The sequence below is a fragment of the Mustelus asterias genome, chromosome 15 (genome assembly GCF_964213995.1).
Source record: "Mustelus asterias chromosome 15, sMusAst1.hap1.1, whole genome shotgun sequence".
NCBI classification, from domain to species: domain Eukaryota; kingdom Metazoa; phylum Chordata; class Chondrichthyes; order Carcharhiniformes; family Triakidae; genus Mustelus; species Mustelus asterias.
The window spans coordinates 92612739-92631140 of record NC_135815.1 but is presented as its reverse complement, the minus strand read 5'-3'; the positions used below and the strand labels follow the sequence as shown (position 1 = coordinate 92631140).

At 45.1% G+C, this 18402-nt stretch overlaps 1 protein-coding gene across 2 annotated transcripts in view; it reads left to right on the top strand.

Annotated features, from left to right (window-relative positions):
- The first annotated feature begins 290 nt into the window (after nucleotides 1–290).
- LOC144504646 (beta-soluble NSF attachment protein) overlaps nucleotides 291–18402 on the top strand; it is a 40106-nt gene continuing 21994 nt past the window's right edge. Inside the window, exons 1-3 of one of the 2 annotated variants that reach the window (XM_078230327.1) lie at nucleotides 291–695; nucleotides 3726–3805; nucleotides 16588–16704. In XM_078230327.1, coding sequence (XP_078086453.1) covers nucleotides 598–695; nucleotides 3726–3805; nucleotides 16588–16704 — 295 coding nt within the window. In that variant the 5' untranslated portion in view covers nucleotides 291–597. Of the gene's footprint in view, nucleotides 696–3725; nucleotides 3806–16587; nucleotides 16705–18402 lie in introns of those variants that run through there. The other variant, XM_078230328.1, reaches the window with a different exon arrangement.

Sequence of the window (18402 nt, the reverse complement as noted above, 5' to 3'; positions counted from 1 at the left end):
TTAGAATAATTGCTGAATAATTATCCTCCAGCAGCCAGGTCTAGTGAGTCTTGATGCAGATTCACTAGACTCATTTGATCTAATAGTCTTGATGCAGTGGGCATCAAGGCTGCTTGTGTAGCAATGTGGGGACAATGTAACAAATCCAATGTAACAAGTCCCAGCAGTGGGCGCACGGCCCCCTGGGACCTGTAGTCTTTCTGGTGGGCGCCGGGCGCCGGGAGCGCTGGGAGGCGGAGGGGCCCGAGGACTACAAAGACCGGTAAGCTTTGCGCGCGGCGCTGCTCCAGGGGGGGAGCTGCGATCAGCTGGTGGAGACAGAGAGTGAGTCAGGGCTCTGCTGCGGGCGGATTAAAGAGACTCAGATCCCTCTCACTGTGCCAAAGCCGGGGTGGGGGGGGGAAGGAGGAGGAGAAGAAGGAGGAGGAGGAGGTGTTTTTTTGGGGGGAAGTGGGGGGAGGGAGGGGGAAAAATTAACAAGCTTGTACCATCTGCAAAGCCTGGGGTGGAGAGGGCAGCAGCAATAAATTGCATGTTGCTTTGAATTAAGGACGGGGGAGAGAGACACACAGACAGACAGCACGAACAGTAAAGAACATGGACAACTCCGGCAAGGAGAAAGAAGCCATGCAGCTGATGGCTGATGCCGAGAAGAAGGTGAAATCATCGCATTCCTTCCTGGGAGGTTTATTCGGGTAAGAACAGCACAGCAGCATTGCTCTGTGTTTTGTCTTGTGGGGCAGCCCTGTTTTTTTTTTGCCTTTAATGCTCCAGGTTGCCTCCGTCAAATAATGCTTGCAATCTTTTTTTAAAAATGAAATAATATTGTACAAAATTGCAATTCAGAATTTCTCTCCCTCTCTCTGGGGTGCATTATTCTGCAGATTCATTGAAAATACTGCAGTGTGTACTGGCTGCCATCTTTCTATCTTGGTTGGGGGGGGGATGGGGGGGTTGGCAGAATTTCAGGTGCATTTTTTTTCCCTCTCTGCTTGGGAATAAAAGGGAGAATTTATGATATTTTTCTTCATCTGCACTGCATGTATTAAGATTGACATGGGTTAATGACATGTAGAACTGATCTTCCAGGGAGTTGGGAAATATCTTTTCCATTTTGGGGGGGAATTTTGATGATTTTTTCCCCCTGAAATTGTCTCAAATGCGGCGTTGCAGAGTATCAAAGGGAGGTGTATATGCAATCAAGGGTTGCAGTTCAAGGTGACAGGAGCTGTCCAGTCTCTGGTGCTGATTCCTGACAATCATGATGAGCTTTTGCTGTGTGGCCTCTGCACAATATTAGACTTTGACCACATGGTACAGCCCTGAAGACTGCAAGTGGCAAAAACGCCTACCAGCCATGGTCGCACAGATATTTAAATTGATCCCTGAAATGTCCCCAAGTGACTTTTAAGAAAATTAATATGCTGTTCAAATAAAAGTTGTGTTTAATTTTTGTGTCTCTAATTAATTTAACTGAAAATTCATGACATCAACATTTTTAAGGTTTGATTTTTTTTTGAAGGCTAAGGGATGTGATTTCGCACAATATTGCTAAAGTTCAGGGTTATTTATTCTTATTGGGCTGCATGGTGGTTAGCACTGCTGTCTCACAGCTCCAGGGACCCGGGTTCGATTCTGTTGACTGTGTGGAGTCTGCACGTTCTCGACGCGTCTGCGTGGGCTTCCTCCAGGTGTTCCGGTTTCCTCCCATACCCTGGGTGACTGTCTGTGTGGAGTTTGCCATAAAATGGGACTTAAAATATCTCTTCTGGTGTAGACTTGAAGTGTAGTTTATTAGTGTATCAGATTTCATTCCTGATGTTTGGGTGTCTGCGGGGGTTTCCTCCGGGTGCTCCAGTTAACTCCCACCATCCAAAGATGTGCAGGTCAGGTGAACTGGACATACTAAATTGTCCCTTAGTGTCCTAAGATGTGTAGGTTAGGTGGATTGGCCATGCTAAATTGCCCCTTAGTGTCCCAAGGTGTGCAGGTCAGTGGGATTAGTGGGAAAAATACATGGGGCTATGGGGATAGGGCCTGGGAGGGATATTCTGTTGAAAAGTCGGTGCAGACTCGATGGGCCAAATGCCTTCCTTCTGCACTGTGGTGATTCTATAGGTTCCTGGATCAAAGTTTTCTCTGTAATAGTTTAACATACCTCAGGATTGCCTTAGAGTGGGTGCATTGAAAATTTGCTGGATTGATTGGGACAGTTGCCCTATGAGATTAGGTCAAGCAGAATGGGCCCTACGTGCTCTGTGGCAGAACAAGAGGTGGCCTCACTCTGAGAATGGATTGACAGGGTAGATGCTAAAGGCATTTCCTTGGTTAAAGAGTCCTGAAGGAGGGGGGGCAGTCTCAGGATATGGGATTGGCCACCTGGATCTGAGAGAAGGAGTAATTGCTACTCTGGAACTCTCCATCCCAGAGTTACTCGATAAACTCAAGGCTTGAGATTGACAGATTTTGGATATGAGACCAGGCAGGAAAGTAAAGTTAAGATCATAGATCAGCCATGATCTTCCTGAATGGCAGAACAAGCCTGAGGCCTACCTCTGCCTATATTCCATAGTATATGATGTAGGAACATAGGAGCAGGAGTGGGCCATTCAGCCCATCGAGTTGCACCATTCAACTAGATCATGACTGATCATTGGTCTCAGCACCATTTACTCATGCTATCCCCATATCTCTTGATGTTATTAGTATCCCGAAATCTGCCAATCTCTGTCTTGTATTCATTAAGAAAGAATGTTTTATAATAAATAATTCCTATCTCCTGACACAATCAAATGCATACAGCAGCATCCCATCGTAGCAAAAATAACTGAAAATGTGGTTAAATGAAAAATTATCTGGAAACAGTGATTCGGGAAGAGAATTCTATTCTTAAGATGTGCAGGTAGATTGGCCAAGCTAAATTGCCCCTTAGTGTGCCAAGATGTGCAGGTTAGGTGAGTTGGCCATGCTAAATTACCCCTTAGTATCAGGGGGGATCAGCAGGGTAAATACATGGGGTTACAGGAATGGGGCCTGGGTGGGATTGTTGTCTGTGCAGGCCGAATAGCCTCCTTCTGCACTAAGGATTCAATGATTCTATTGGAAATGTGCAAGATGTAACACTTAGAGCCTGTCTATGCATTCAAGGCAAAATTGGCTAAAAAGCCAAATTCCCCCCCCCCCACCCTCCCCTCCTCCTTGCAGAAAACTGTACACCCACCAGGTGTTAATACCTCGTCTAAATGGTCATTGCTTTATGTGAGTCTTGTAGGTGAGCATCGACAGGCTATTTGACCTGTGGGGCCATCACTGCCCCTTCCAATTCTGTCCTCGCTGAATATCTACCCTGGCACACTTTCCAGTGAGGGGGGTGAGGAGAGGGTAGTCGCAGGATAATGGCGATGCTAAATTGCCCCTTAGTGTCCCAAGATATGCAGGTTAGGGGGATTGGCCATGTTAAATTGCCCCTTAATGTCCAAAGATGTGAAGGTTAGGTGGATTGGCCATAGTAAATGCATAGGGTTATGGGGATAGGGCGGCGGGGATTGGGCCTGGGTGAGATGCTCTTGCGAAGAGTCAATGCAGGCCTGATGGGCCGAATGTCCTCCTTCTGCTCTGTAGGGATGCTACGATGATTCTATGATAACATTACAGGAAGGAAAACAGGACAAATGGAGTAAGTATTTCACAGCTGGTTATATCTTTAATGTTGTATTTCATAACAGAGGAAACACAAGAGTGGAAGAGGCGTGCGAAATGTTTGCCAGGGCTGCAAACATGTTCAAGATGGCTAAAAACTGGAATGGTGAGTTACGTTTTTAAACCCGGGTTACAGGGTGAATGCTTTCTCAATGTTGCTCAAGGTACAGGGATAATTACACTTAACACATCCTAGGCACTCGTTGTGTCCAAGGGAATGATATCAAGTTAATGCAACATGGTTGGACTGCATGGCTCCATGATCTATGGGTGAAATTATTACTAACAGCGCTGTTACATTTCAAATCAGTCCTTGGGTAAATGACTGAATCCTGTTTGTGGATTCTGAGATCTCCCCAGATTTCTTGTCGGCAGAGATTACCGGGGAGGGGGGGGTGGAATCTCTGTGTGATCTGAACCTTGCTTTCAACAATACAAATTCTGAGTGTGTAGTGAGGCTGCAATCCCACACAATGCAAGATTTGATTAAATGGGATTAAAATTCAGCAAAGTCGAAGGACATGTTCGCCCCATCGATTTCAGTGCAGCAGTCCCGACATGTGCAATGGGGGGGAGGCTGCCTTCCTCCACATCTGCTGGACTGATAAATGCAACAGATTGCCTGTGGCTTATGTTACTGTACCAGCGGCCTCCCGTGAAACTGAGTCATGCTGCAGTCAAGCATGTGTGCCTACACTCAGCCTCTGCAGAGCCACAATGCTGCTTTGCCAACAGCGCCGATCAGAATGTGACTGGTGGCAGCTTCAGGCTTCTTTTTGTTTTATCTGTTGCTTACTTTTGTAATGAATTCTGATTTCAGCGAGTGAGGAAATCATTCCTCATCCAGTCTCTGCAATAAACCCCACCTCCACCACATCAGCTGTTTGCAAACTAAATTTAACTCTAAACAATAATGCTCAGTATTTGAGATCTTATAGATAGATAGATGGAAGAACAGATTAAAAAAAAAACGACAGATCTACTTAGGGAGGGTGAGCAAAAATAAATCTTCATTGAAAAACACTACAAAAAATGGATGAAAGGAGATTAGAGGATTAACTGTGACGTTTGGAGGTAATCACATGCCAATGGATTGCTGAAGCTTCTCGTGAGTTTCGAAGGCGATTCCTATTTTAACTTGCATCATTTAATTGTTCGCACATGGCTTACCTTTCACACTTCAGCTAGTTGCACTTTGAGGTGTTTTGACCAGGTTTACCTGCCATCATGTCCAAACTCTTCAAACTGTTCTTGGGAGTGAACAGAAAGTAGCTTCAGTGTGTAGATATTACACAGATGTCATATTAAATGGGCCAAACACGGGCAATTGGGACTAGCTTAGTGGTTTTTTAAAAAAGGGCAGCATGGACAAGTAGGGCCTGTTTCCATGCTGTAAACCTCTGACTCTCTTACTCCAAATAGATTGAGCTAAAGAAAAAACATGATTGGGATTTTCTGTTTTTAAAAAAAAAAGTAAAGTTTATTTATTAGTCACAAGTAACACTGCAATGTAGTCACTGTGAAATTCCCCCAGTCGCCACACTCCGACGCCTGTTCGGGTCAACGCACCTAACCAGCACGTCTTTCAGAATGTGGGAGGAAACCGGAGCACCCGGAGGAAACCCACGCAGACATGGGGAGAACGTGCAAACTCCACACAGACAGTGATCCAAGCTGAGAATCGAACCCAGGACCCTGGTGCTGTGAGGCAACAATGCTAACCACTGTGCCACCACGCTGCCCAAAAACAGGACTCAAAATAAAACCATCCGCTACTTGTCAGCAGTAATGATGTGAAACTTGATTCTATTAGGGACCAGATCAGAAACTCCAAGGTATGTTATGAAGTTAGCCTAGACCCCAACTTTATTTCATTTCGGCATTAGTGTGAGCATAAGGTGTTTCACTCCAACTTTTATTCTATTGACCCACGAGTTAGATTTTATGAAAGCAAACTTTATTTAAGAACTGAATTAGAATATAACAAAAGAATTAGTGTAATTAATTAAAATACTGAAACATGATAATTCTTAGCAGTTATCTATTTCTGTAGTTCCAATTTAAGCAATATCCCCATAGACATACATCCTTCTTCAGAACCAATTAGCACCAAAAACAAATATGCTCACATGGATGCTGGATTTCCAGCCTTTTAACCTCCCTAGACAGAAAGATACCTGCCCTCTGACTCCCATGCAGCAGTTTCCAGAGAAAGATCGACCTTCGAGCAGCAGAACTTCAGAGTGAGAGACCTGATTTCTGGCAGATCCTAGTCTCCAAACCCAAAGAAAGAAAGAGATAGACACAGAGCTATTTCTTCTCTCTACAGCAATTGAACTGGGTTTCTCTCTGTGAGCCTAGCCCTGCCCAGTCACACAACCTCACTTGTCAATCAACCGAATCAAGCCCCATTCTGAAAAAACTTGGGGGGGGGGGGGACACACTGAAATACCAGAACTGCATTAAAACAAACATACCAGCAATTAAGATCAGTTAGGCTGCTGCAGTAACAACATGGGCTGCCAGGGACAAACAAAGCGGCATCGACAAGAGAACTGTCTGCTAAAGAAAATCCTGCACAAGGTACATGACATAAATACATTCCTTAAAGGCACAGTCTTGTCACAATTTGCAGTGCAAAATTATCTCTTCGACGATGATACCCATTTGTAAAATCCACTGTTAAGCTTGAGCAAGTGGTCTCCGAAAAATAATTGCTACAGCACCTCTAATTTTTTAATGCCATATATTTCTACATGTTTTGGGCCCCATATCTAAGGAAGGATGTGCTGGCCTTGGAAAGGGTCCAGAGGAGGTTCACAGGAATGATCCCTGGAATGAAGAGCTTGTCGTATGAGGAACGGTTGAGGACTCTGGGTCTGTACTCGTTGGAGTTTAGAAGGATGAAGGGGGGGGTCTTATTGAAACTTACAGGATACTGCGAGGCCTGGATAGACTGGACGTGGAGAGGATGTTTCCACGAGTAGGAAAAACTAGAACCAGAGGGCACAACCTCAGGCTAAAGGGATGATCCTTTAAAACAGGAGGAGGAATTTCTTCAGCCAGAGAGCGGTGAATCTGTGGAACGCTTTGCTGCAGAAGGCTGTGGAGGCCAGGTCATTGAGTGTCTTTAAGACAGAGATAGATAGGTTGTTGATTAATAAGGGGATCAGGGGTTATGGGGAAAAGGCAGGAGAATGGGGATGAGAAAAAAATATCAGCTATGATTGAATGGCGGAGCAGACCCGATGGGCCGAGTGGCCTAATTCTGCTCCTATGTCTTACATGCACTGATTGGCGTTATGTTTGTAGCTATGTACACATAATATGTGAATTCAACTTGTAGCTTGAAGCAAATGTGTGGTTCATTTGATTAACCGTGTAACATGGCAGTTGTATGATGTCATTATTCTAAGAACAAACACAAGTTCCCCGGTTTGGTTTCAGCACCTAATCCCCCCCCCCCCCCCCCCCCCGCTCCCGCCCAATCACCACCACCCGCTAATAAATTATAAATGCAAAAATACTGCGGATGCTGCAAATCTGAAATACAAACAGAAAATGCCAAAAATACACAGCAGCTTTGGTGGTACCTCTGGGGATTGAGGGAGAAACAGAGTTAAACAGGTCTATGACCTTTCAGCAGAGTTGTTGATGAGAGACCATCAACCTCAAACATTAAGAATACTGCCAGGTTCGGCCCACTGGAGTGTTGCTGTTGGATTTTACACAGAGGGGGGTGAATGTCTGGAACGCACTGCCTGGGGGAGGTGGTGGGAGCGGGTACGATAGCGGCATTTAAAGGGCAACTAGACGAATACATGAACAGGATGGGAATGGAAGGATACGGACTCCGTAAGTGCATACGGTTTTAGTTTCGGCAGGCATCATGATCAGTGCAGGCTTGGAGGGCCGAAGGGCCTGTTCCTGAGCAGTACTGTTCTTTGTTCTTTGCTTGTTCTGCACAGATGGCTATTGGCAGCCATCTTGCATTGGCAAGATACAAGTTTAAGTTTATTTATTCGTGTCACAAGTAGGCTTACATTAACACTGCAATGAAGTTACTGTGAAAATCTCCTAGTCGCCACACTCCGGCGCCTGTTTGGATACACTGAGGGAGAATTTAGCATGGCCAATACACCTAACCAACATGTCTTTTGGACTGTGGGAGGAAACCAGAGGAAACCCACGCAGACACGGAGAGACCGTGCAAACTCCACACAGACAGTGACCCAAGCTGGGAATCGAACCCGGGTCCCTGGCGCTGTGAGGCAGCAGTGCTAACCACTGTGCCACCATGCTGCCCAGGGTAACAACAGTGTCACTCTAAATGCCCCTCCTTTCTCCCACTTAGAAGGATTAGATTGCTTCCCCCGAGGAACTCCCACCCCTTGATACCTTCCGACAGCTCTGTCAAGATCCATTAGGTTAAATGTGGGTAGAGGAATAACACAGGCTGAAGAGGATTGCAGTATCGACCTTGCTGTCCAGGAAATGGACGGATAGCTTCCTTCTCCAGTGCAAGCACGGAACAAGCCCCGCTGGCACTGGCTGGGATTTTATTCCGAGTTAGGGCGGCACTGTGGCACAGTGGTTAGCACTGCTGCCTCACAGCACCAGCGTTCCAGGTTCAATTCCGGCCTCGGGTCACTGTCTGTGTGGAGTTTGCACATTCTCCCCGTGTCTGCGTGGGTTTCCTCCGGGTGCTCCGGTTTCCTCCCACAGTCCAAAGATGTGCGGGTTAGGTTGATTGGCCGTGCTAAGTTGTCCGTTAGCGTCAGGGGGATTAGCAGGGTAAAATGCATGGGGTTGCTGGGAATAGGGCCTGGGTAGGATTGTGGTCGGTGCAGACTCGATGGGCTGAATGGCCTCCTTCTGTACTGTAGTGATTCTATGATATTCTATTCTATGATATTCTAGCTTTCTTGTGTTGCAATTAATCTCCAACAGTGCAGCGGGATTCCCAGCAGGAGCAGCTCCCACTTAGGAAATGCAGGGCTATTTGGATGAGATTTCTTAGCTTTCAGGAAAGTGGCCCTCAGCCTTTTAGCTTATTTCCCCCACACAAACTGCTGTTATTATTGAATCACTGACTTTAAAAATGTAGATTCTGAGCCGCCCACAAGCAAGAATCTCAGCGCTGAACGTTATCTGATCAGCTTCCTTGGCTTTTAACCAATAGGTTATGTAATGGAATAGTTCACCTGCTCATTGTTATCCTTTATAGGGGTGTTAATAGATTCTGCTTCGTTTTGCTGTTTAAATTTCATACCAATGATTTAACTGTGCAAATTGATGCTGGCAACTTGAGCTTTTTTGCATTCTATTCAATGTTTGCAACAGTCGGTGCAAAGGTTTCTGTCAAACCGGGTGATAGATAATCATTGTACAGCAGATTGTCTTCAGTCGCAGTGAATTATAGTAAAACACTGCGCAGTTGTTGCAGGACAGGCTGCCTCCATCCCTGCAGAGGGAATCAGAGAACGCAGGAGGGAAAATAGTCAATTTGGGCCATCGATATTCATTTCAATTCTTTTACATTCAATTCTGTTTGCCAATGCCTGTTTTTACACGAAGACTGTGAAACGTAGGATTAGAAGCAGGCCATTCGGCCCATCAGGTCTGCTCTGCCATTCAATGACTGATCTGATGTGATAATCTTTGTTACAGGCCTATCACAATGTTTTATTTGTTGTTGTAGTTAAAACTGCCATTCTCCTCAAATAGCCAGACAAAGTCGCAGAGTGGATTCAAGACAATTTATTGATTGCACAACGTTTCATTGCAGCACCTTAACAGCATACAGTGCAGAAGGAGGCCATTCAGCCCATCCAGTCTGCACCGACCATAATCCCACCCAGGCCCTATCCCCATAACCCCATGCATGTACCCTAGCTAGTCCCCCTGAAACTAAGGGGCAATTTTAGCATGGGCAATCCACCCAGCCCGCACATCTGTGGACTGTGGGAGAAAACTGGAGCGTCCAGAGGAAACCCACACAGACTCGGGAGAATGTGCAAAATCCACACAGACAGTGGCCCAAGCCGGGAATCGAACCCAGGTCTCTGGTGCTGTGAGGCAGCAGTGCTAACTACTGTGCCATTGTGATCCAGTCAGAGTGCAGAATTCAGAAATACACAAGTAATTATAGTTTCAAATTTGGTTACAAGTAATTAGCATATACCACTCAAGGTAAGGGTATTATCTCTATCCACTCACGGTTATTGATTAAGGTTACATCATTCCGATATTAAAATCAATCACAATAACTTCACACTTGTTTAATTATAATATCCACTCAGCGTGAGATTTAATTACATCAATAGACCTTTCCAAATGTCTGGTTTAGTGGTGTTTATCAGTCTGAGACAGGAACAGTCCCCACACTCTAGTGTATTTCTCCCTTTCTTATCTGAAGGTCAGGTGTCTGGAACTAGCTGCTCACTATCCTGCAGTGAAACGTTGTGCAGGCTTTAGTGGTTTATCTCTTTTAACCCTTTCACTGGACACAGTTATTAATATGGCTACTATTCACCTCCAGAATTATTAGAATGGATATTATTCCCCCTGAATCCTCATCTCCACTTTCCCACCTTATCCCCATAACCCTTGATCCCCTCACTGATTCAAAATCTGTCTATCTCAGCCCGTGAACATACTTAACGACCCAGTCTCCACAGCCCTCTGCAGTGAAGAATTCCACAGATTCACTACTGTCTGAGAGAAGAAATTACTCAATTTCTCTGTCTTAAATGGGTGACCATCTTACTCTGAGATTGTGCCCTTCCGGTCCCACAAGAGGAATCAACCTCTCAGTGTCTACTCTGTCAAGCCCCCTGAGAATCCTATATGTCTCAATAAGGTCGCCTCTCATTCTTCTAAACGCCAATGAGTACAGACCCAACCTACTCAACCTCTGCACATGAGAAAATCCCTCCAGACCCAGGATCAACCTAGTGAATCTTCTCTGGACTGCCTCCAATGCCAATATATCTTTCCTTAGATATGGGGACCAAGTTGTTCACGGTATTCCAGGTGTGGTCTAACTAGCGCCTGTATAGTTTTAGCAAAGCTTCCCTATTTCTATACTCCATTCCCTTTGAAATAAAGGCCAACATTCCATTTGCCTTCCCTATTACCTGCTAAATTTGCATGCTAGCTTTTTGTGACTTAGGCATGAGGACCCCCAAATCCCCTCTGTGCTGCAGCTTTCTGCAGTCTTTCTCCATTTAAATAACATTCAGCTCCTTTATTCTTCCTACCAAAGTGCATAATTTCACCTTTTCCTGCATTATATTCCATCTAACAAGTTTTCGCCCTCTCACTTAACCTATCTGTATCCTTCTATAGACTCTTTGTGTCGTTCTCACCACTTGCCTTCCCAACTATTTTTTGTGTTATCCACCCGCAAACTTAGCAATAATACATTCACTCCCCTCATCCAAGTCATTAATATATATGGTAAATAATTGCGACACCAGCACTGATCCCTGTGGCACTCCATTCATTACAAGTTGGCATCCTGTAAATGCCCCTCTTATCCCAACTCTCCGTCTCCTGTTAGTTAGCCAATCCTCTGTCCATCTAATATATTATCCCCCGACATCATGGAATCTTATTATGTAATCTGTTATGTGGTACCTCATTGAAAGCTTTTTGGAAATCCAAGTATATTACATCTACTGGTTCCCCTTTATCTATCCTGCTCATTACCATCTCTAATGAATTTGACAGCCATGATTTTTCCTTCATGAAGTACCACTGATTCTGCTTGGTTATATTATGAATTTCTAAATACTCTGCTATTACATCCTTTATAATGGACTCTTAACATTTTCCCAATGACAGAAGTTAAGTTAACTAGCCTATAGTTACCTGTTTTTTGTCTCTCTCCCTTTTTGGCAATTTTCCATTCCTCTGGGACTTTTCTAGAACTTAAGGACTCTTGGAAGATTACTACCAGCGTATCCACTATCTCTGTAGCTACTTCCTTTAATATCCTAGAATGCAATACATCAGACCCAGGGGATTTATTGATCTTTAGCCCCATTGGTTTCCCTAGTACTTTTTTTCCAGTGATAGTTATTCTATTTATTTATAAAAGTTTAAAGTCAAAGTTTATTTATTAGTCACAAGTGGGCTTACATTCACACTACAATGAAGTTACTGTGAAAATCCCCTAGTCACCACGTTCTGGCGCCTGTTCAGGTACACCAAGGGAGAATTTAGCATGGCCAATGCACCTAACCAGCACGTCTTTCAGGCTGTGGGAGGAAACTGGAGCACCCGGAGGAAACCCACGCAGACACGGGGAGAATGTGCAAACTTCTCACTGACAGTGACCCAAGCCAGGAATCGAACCCGGGGTGTACCTGGTGCTGTGAGGCAGCAGTGCTAACCACTGTGCCACCCCTGGACAATGGCTAGTCCAGTTCAGTTTGTGGTCAATGGTAACTCCCCAGGCTGTTGATAGTTGGGGATTCAGTAATGGTAATACCTTTGAATGTCAAGGAGTAGTAGTTAGACTCTCCCTTGTTGGAGATGGTCATTTCCCGGCACTTACATAGTGTGAATGTTACTTGCCACTTGTCAACCCAAACCTGGATATTGGCCAGGTCTTGCTGCATTTGGACATGGACTGCTTCAGTATCTGAGGAGTCACAGAAGGTAATGAACATTGTGCAATCATCAGCGAATATCCCCACTTCTGACCTTATGACAGAAGGAAGGTCATTGATGAAGCAGCTGAAGATGGTTGGAACCCCTGACGTGTTGACTTCCAACAACTAGAACCATCTTCCTTTGCGCTAGGTACGACTCCAACCAGCAGAGAGTTTTCCCTTTGATTCCCATTAACTCCAGAATTGCTAAGGATCCTTCATGCCATACTCAGTCAAATACTGCCTTGATGTCAAGGGCACTTACTCTCTGGGGGCTTATCTCTTTTGTCCATGTTTGGATCAAGGCTGTAGTGAGGTCAGGAGCTGAGTGGCCCTGGCGAAACCCAAACTGAGTGTTTGTGCGCAGGTTATTGTTGAGTAAGTGCTGCGTAATAGCACTGTTGATAAACCCTTCAACCATTCTTCCTATGATCAAGAGTAGACTGTTGGAGTGGTAAGTGACCCGATTGAATTTGAGCTGCTTTTTGCATACAGGACACACCTGATCAATCTCCCACATTGCTGGGCAGATGGCAATGTTGTAGCTGTACTGGAACAGCTTGGCTAGGGGTGTGGCAAGTTCCGCAACACAAGTCCTCAGTGCTATTGCTGGGATGTTGTCAAGGTCCATCGCCTCTGCAGTATCCAGTGCCTTTTTCACCAAAAGTCCCTCTTCTCGGGTTAGTTTGCAGGGATTAATTCCTCCTCTAGAAACTTCACCCATTTAGCCATCCCCCTTTTGAGTTTGGACAGTTAGTATCGTCACGCAGTTTGGTCATGGAACGGTATCAAAGCAGCCTGTGCCTGTCCTCACATACTAGGCACACATATAAACATCCAGCATTGTTACTGAGAACCAGTCAATGGCAGGAAGACTGGCTGAGTGATTATTATTTTCTAACCTGCAATCTCAGAACTGTTGCGGCCAATTGTAGCATCTCTACTGGGGACTTCCCCCTGTTTAATATGGCTAAACTGTTCACTACCTTAATAAACAGAGCTACTGTGGAAGTGTTTATGCAGTCACTTGAAGAAGAATAATAAGTACAGATTAAAAGAAACATGGAATTTCCAGGAAAGAAGATGTCCATAAATAGGGACATGGTCATCAAAACATATTAAGACAGCACTACCTCATCCCTTGAATAGGCAACAACCAATGATAAAAGTGGGGACCTCCTACATCCTTATGGCTACAAGTTAGGCCCTTAGATTTCAAGATGTGGAGATGCCAGCAATGGACTCAGGGTAGGCACAGTAAGAAGTCTCACAACACCAGGTTAAAGTCCAACAGGTTTATTTGGAATCATGAGCTTTCGGAGCGCTGCTCCTTCATTAGTTGAGTGGAGAGGTAGGTTTCACAAACACGGCGTTGCTATAGACAAAGGCACAATTGTAAGATAATGTTTGGAATGCGAGTCTTTACAGGTGATCAAGTCTTTACAGGTACAGACAATGCAAGTGGAGAGAGGGATAATCACAGGTTAGAGAGGTATGAAGTGTCTCAAGCCAGGACAGTTAGTAGGATTTTGCAAGCCCAAGCCAAATAATGGGGGGTTACACGTAGTGTGGCCTGGGCTTGCAAAATCTTACTATCTTGGCTTGAGACAATTCATACCTCTTTAACCTGTGATTATCCCTCTCTCCACTCGCACTGTCTGTACCTGTAAAGACTTGATTATCTGTAAAGACTCGCATTCCAACCATTATCTTGCAATTATGTCTCTGTCTATATATGCCGTGTTTGTGAAACCTACCTCTCTACTCACCTGATGAAGGAGCAGTGCTCCAAAAGCACGTGATTCCAAATAAACCTGTTGGATTTTAACCTGATGTTGAGAGACTTCTTACTTAGTTTTCAAAGTACCTTTTGATGCAGTTTCAGCCTGGATGAAAATGATTCTTTTTGATGCTCAGATTTTTAATTGCTGATTTTAACTATGTTGTTCATGAAGACCCCGCCTTCTCAACCTTGCCCCTCGCCTGAGGTGTGGAGCTCCTCAGGTTAAATCGCCACCAGTCAGCTCTTCCCCTCAAAGGAGAGAGCAGCCTATGGTCATCTGGGACTGTGGCGACTTTACTTTTAGTGTGACCACCATCCGAGATACTACCCTTCGACCCTGGGTTCAGCTTTAGGAACATTAGGAATTGGGAGCAGAAGTACGAAAGACGTGCTGGTTAGGTGCATTGGCCGTGCTAAATTCTCCCTCAGTGTATCTGAACAGGCACTGGAGTGTGGTGACTGGGGGATTTTCACAGGGACTTCATTGCAGTGTTAATGTAAGCTTACTTGTGACACTAATAAATAAAATAGACAATTTAGCCCTTCGAGCCTGCTCCGCCATTCAATCAGATCATGGCTGATCTCTCCCTGGTCCCAAATCCACCTCCCCACCTGTTCCCCATATCCCTTTAATCCGTTTTTTAAAATTAGAAATATATCTACTTCCTTCTTAAAACCATTCAACGATTCAGACTCCACCGCGCTATGGGGGCAGCGAGTTCCACAAACTCACCACCCTCTGCGAGATGTAGTTCCTCCTCATCTCAGTTTTAACTCTACTGCCTCGCAACCTTTCCCTGTGACCTCTTGACCTGTGTGTGACCTGTGACCTTCATGAATTGCTTTCTTCCTATTTGTGAAGTTCACTAGCACCATGGTAAAGACAAAAGTGTTCTGAACTTGTGTCCTTTTTACATGCTTAATTCCCACATAAACTTTTTGTTTTAACAGAACGTTTGTTAGTACTGCCGTGGAGCACACAATAGAATCTTCTTTTTCCCTTATAATTGAATGTGAATGGGATAGTCTCATTAATGTCACATCAAAGATATTTTCTTTATGGATGACTTTTCCACCTTTATTCATAGTGTGGCAGAGACATTTGATTCTTTTTGCAGAGCCTTTGAAATACGATTGAGTGGCATTTATCTGAACATTTAGTTCAGTTACCCACCCGCACATTGGTAGCAGTTCATTGCTGTGTTAAACTGTATTAATCCAAGAGAAACTAAAATGGAATAAATGATCGAATTGGATGTGCTAGCAACTCCAAGCTTTTTGTAGAGTCGTTTGAATAAGCTACCTTATTGGACGTCATTTTTATAGAATCATAGAATTCCTACGGCGCAGAGGGAAGCCATTCGGCCCATCAAGTCTGCACTGACAACAATCCCACCCAGGCCCTATCTCCGTAACCCCAGCTAATTTACCCCAGCTAATCCCCCTGATACTAAGGGGCAATTTAGCATGGCCAATCGGCCTAACCCACACATCTTTGGAGTGTGGGAGGACACAGAGGAAACCCACACAGACACGAGGAGAATGTGCAAACTCCAAACAGACCGTGACCTGGACTTGATCCCGGGTCCCTGGCACTATGAGGCAGCAGTGCTAACCACTGTGCCACCGTGCCACCCACAATTTATGGGTGAACCATTCAAATTTTCAGATGGCATTCTTCTTAATGCTATTTTAACTGGGCATGAATCCAGACAATGTCACATAGATATGTGTCAACCCACTGATATTGGCAACAGTAATTCCTACCTGCGTTTCTTTAGCCCAGCTTTGCAAAGGAGTTTCAATGGATTTGTAGAATTCAAGGCAAGGGTGTAAAAGGAAGGTGCACCTCAGATGAGAATACTGTCGATACAAATTAATGCTGTTGGAGCAGTTGTTAAAGGATCAAAGCGTACAGCAAAACATAGAATTACATTGAATCCCTACAGTGCAAAAGGAGGCCATTCAGCCCATCGAGTCTGCACCGACAACAATCCCACCCAGGCCCTATCCCTGTAACCCCATGTATTTTCCCTGCTAATCTCCCTGACACTCGGGGGAAAATTTAGCATGGCCAATCTAACCTAACCCGCACATCTTTAGAGTGTGGGAGGAAACCAGAGCACTTGGAGGAAACCCATGCAGACACAGGGAGAGCGTGCAGACTCCGCACAGACGGTGACCCAGGCTGGAATTGAACTGGCGTTGTGAGGCAGCAGTGCTTGCCACTGTGCCGCCCTGTCCATGCATCCCGTTTCCATGCAATGATGTAAACCAGAACTTGGTCACAGAATTTAGTCATCACAGATGTAATGATTTATGACGATCCGCAGGCTGTTTAAATGTCCTGGACGGCAGAGGCTGTCTTGATGGGTTCCACGGGGGAAGTTACTGTCGCCCTCCATGTGTTACAGCAGATTCTATTGTTTTCTTTGCCTTGTCTAGCTGCGGGGAATGCATTTTGCCAAGCTGCCAAGTTGCATCTACAGCTACAGAGCAAACATGACGCTGCCACCAGTTTTGTGGATGCCGGGAATGCGTACAAGAAGGCAGACCCACAAGGTAAGAGTTGTTAAAATAAGCCGGATGCAGAATTCCTGCTTCGTTTATTTATTCAGACGTTCTGTTTGAGTGACGCAGGGCCTTGGTAATAATTGGGTGGGGGAATTGTTGGTGGATGGGTGGGAGAGGGCATAAGCAATACTCCTGTTATTTCCTCTTTAAGTGCGACCTGCTTTCAGATCTCCATGTCCAGCCCTTCTCCAATTCGTGCCATAATCTCACACGGCAGATGGTGAAGTTTGAACTCAACAAATATCTCGTCTACTGATGACCATGAAACCATTGTTGATTGTTGTAAAAACAAAACCCCATCTGGTTCACTAATGTCCTTTAGGGAAGGAAATCTGCCGTCCTTACCTGGTCTGGCCTACATGTGACTCCAGAGCCACAGCAATGTGGTTGACTCTCAACTGCCCTCTGAAATGGCCTAGCAAGCCACCCAGTTTGAAGATTCCTGTGAGGAGGAGGCATCTAGTTTTGCACTCATTACATCCCCTGATAGCTGAGGGTAAGGAATTGCTGCTATAAGGTGCACACTTTGTCATTCTGTTGGTGAGTTGGTTAGAACCCCAAGCAAGTTGCATCAGCAGCTTCCCCCAATCTAGGATTACCCCCCCCCCAAGCTGCATTTGTGCAAGAGTGATTGATTGATTGATTTATTATTGTCACATGTATTAACATATAGTGAAAAGCATTGCTTCTTGCACGCTATACAGACAAAACATACCATTGACAGAGAAGGAAAGGAGAGAGTGCAGAATGTAGTGTTACAGTCATAGCTAAAGTGTAGAGAAAGATCAACTTAATGCGAGGTAGGTCCATTCAAAAGTTTGATGGTAGCAGGGAAGAAGCTGTTCTTGAGTCGGTTGGTACGTGACCTCAGACTTTTGTATCTTTTTCCCGACGGAAGAAGGTGGAAGAGAGTATGCCCGGGGTGCGTGGGGTTCTTAATTATGCTGGCTGCTTTGTCGAAGCAGCGGGAAGTGTAGACAGAGTCAATGGATGGGAGGCTGGTTTGCGTGATGGATTGGGCTACATTCACAACCTTTTGTAGTTCCTTGCGGTCTTGGACAGAGCAGGAGCCCATACCAAGCTGTGATACAACCAGAAAGAATGCTTTCTGTGGTGCACCTGTAAAAGTTGGTGAGAGTCGTAGCGGACATGCCAAATTTCCTTAGTCTTCTGAGAAAGTAGAGGCTTTGGTGGGTTTTCTTAACTATAATGTCAGCATGGGGGGACCAGGACAGGTCAGCATGTCCCCTGATATCTGAGAGTGAAGAATTGCTGCTATAAAGTAGCATACTTTGTCCTTCTGTTGGTGAGTTGTTTAGAGCCCCAAGTATGCTCCATCAGCAACTTCCCCCAATCTAGGATTACCCCTGCAAGCATCAGTTGTGCAAGAGTGGGGAGAGATGGTTAGGATGCTGGGCCCACCTGCAGCGGAGGTTTAGCGGGAATGCCTTTGCTTAATCTTGTCATGGAAGCCTTTTTTAGTTGAATGGGCAGGCGCCTGGCATGTGAAAGGTTTGCCCTGAGGGCTTTGCATTTGGTCAGGGAATACGTCAAATACAGCAAGGCAACAGACACTGTGGCTCGCCATTTTAATAAAGGGAATTGTAACTGTGGCAAAACATACTGAAATGTCTCAGAGGACACGTGTGGGCAGGACTCTTAAAATTGAGGTGGGAGGGTTGTCTG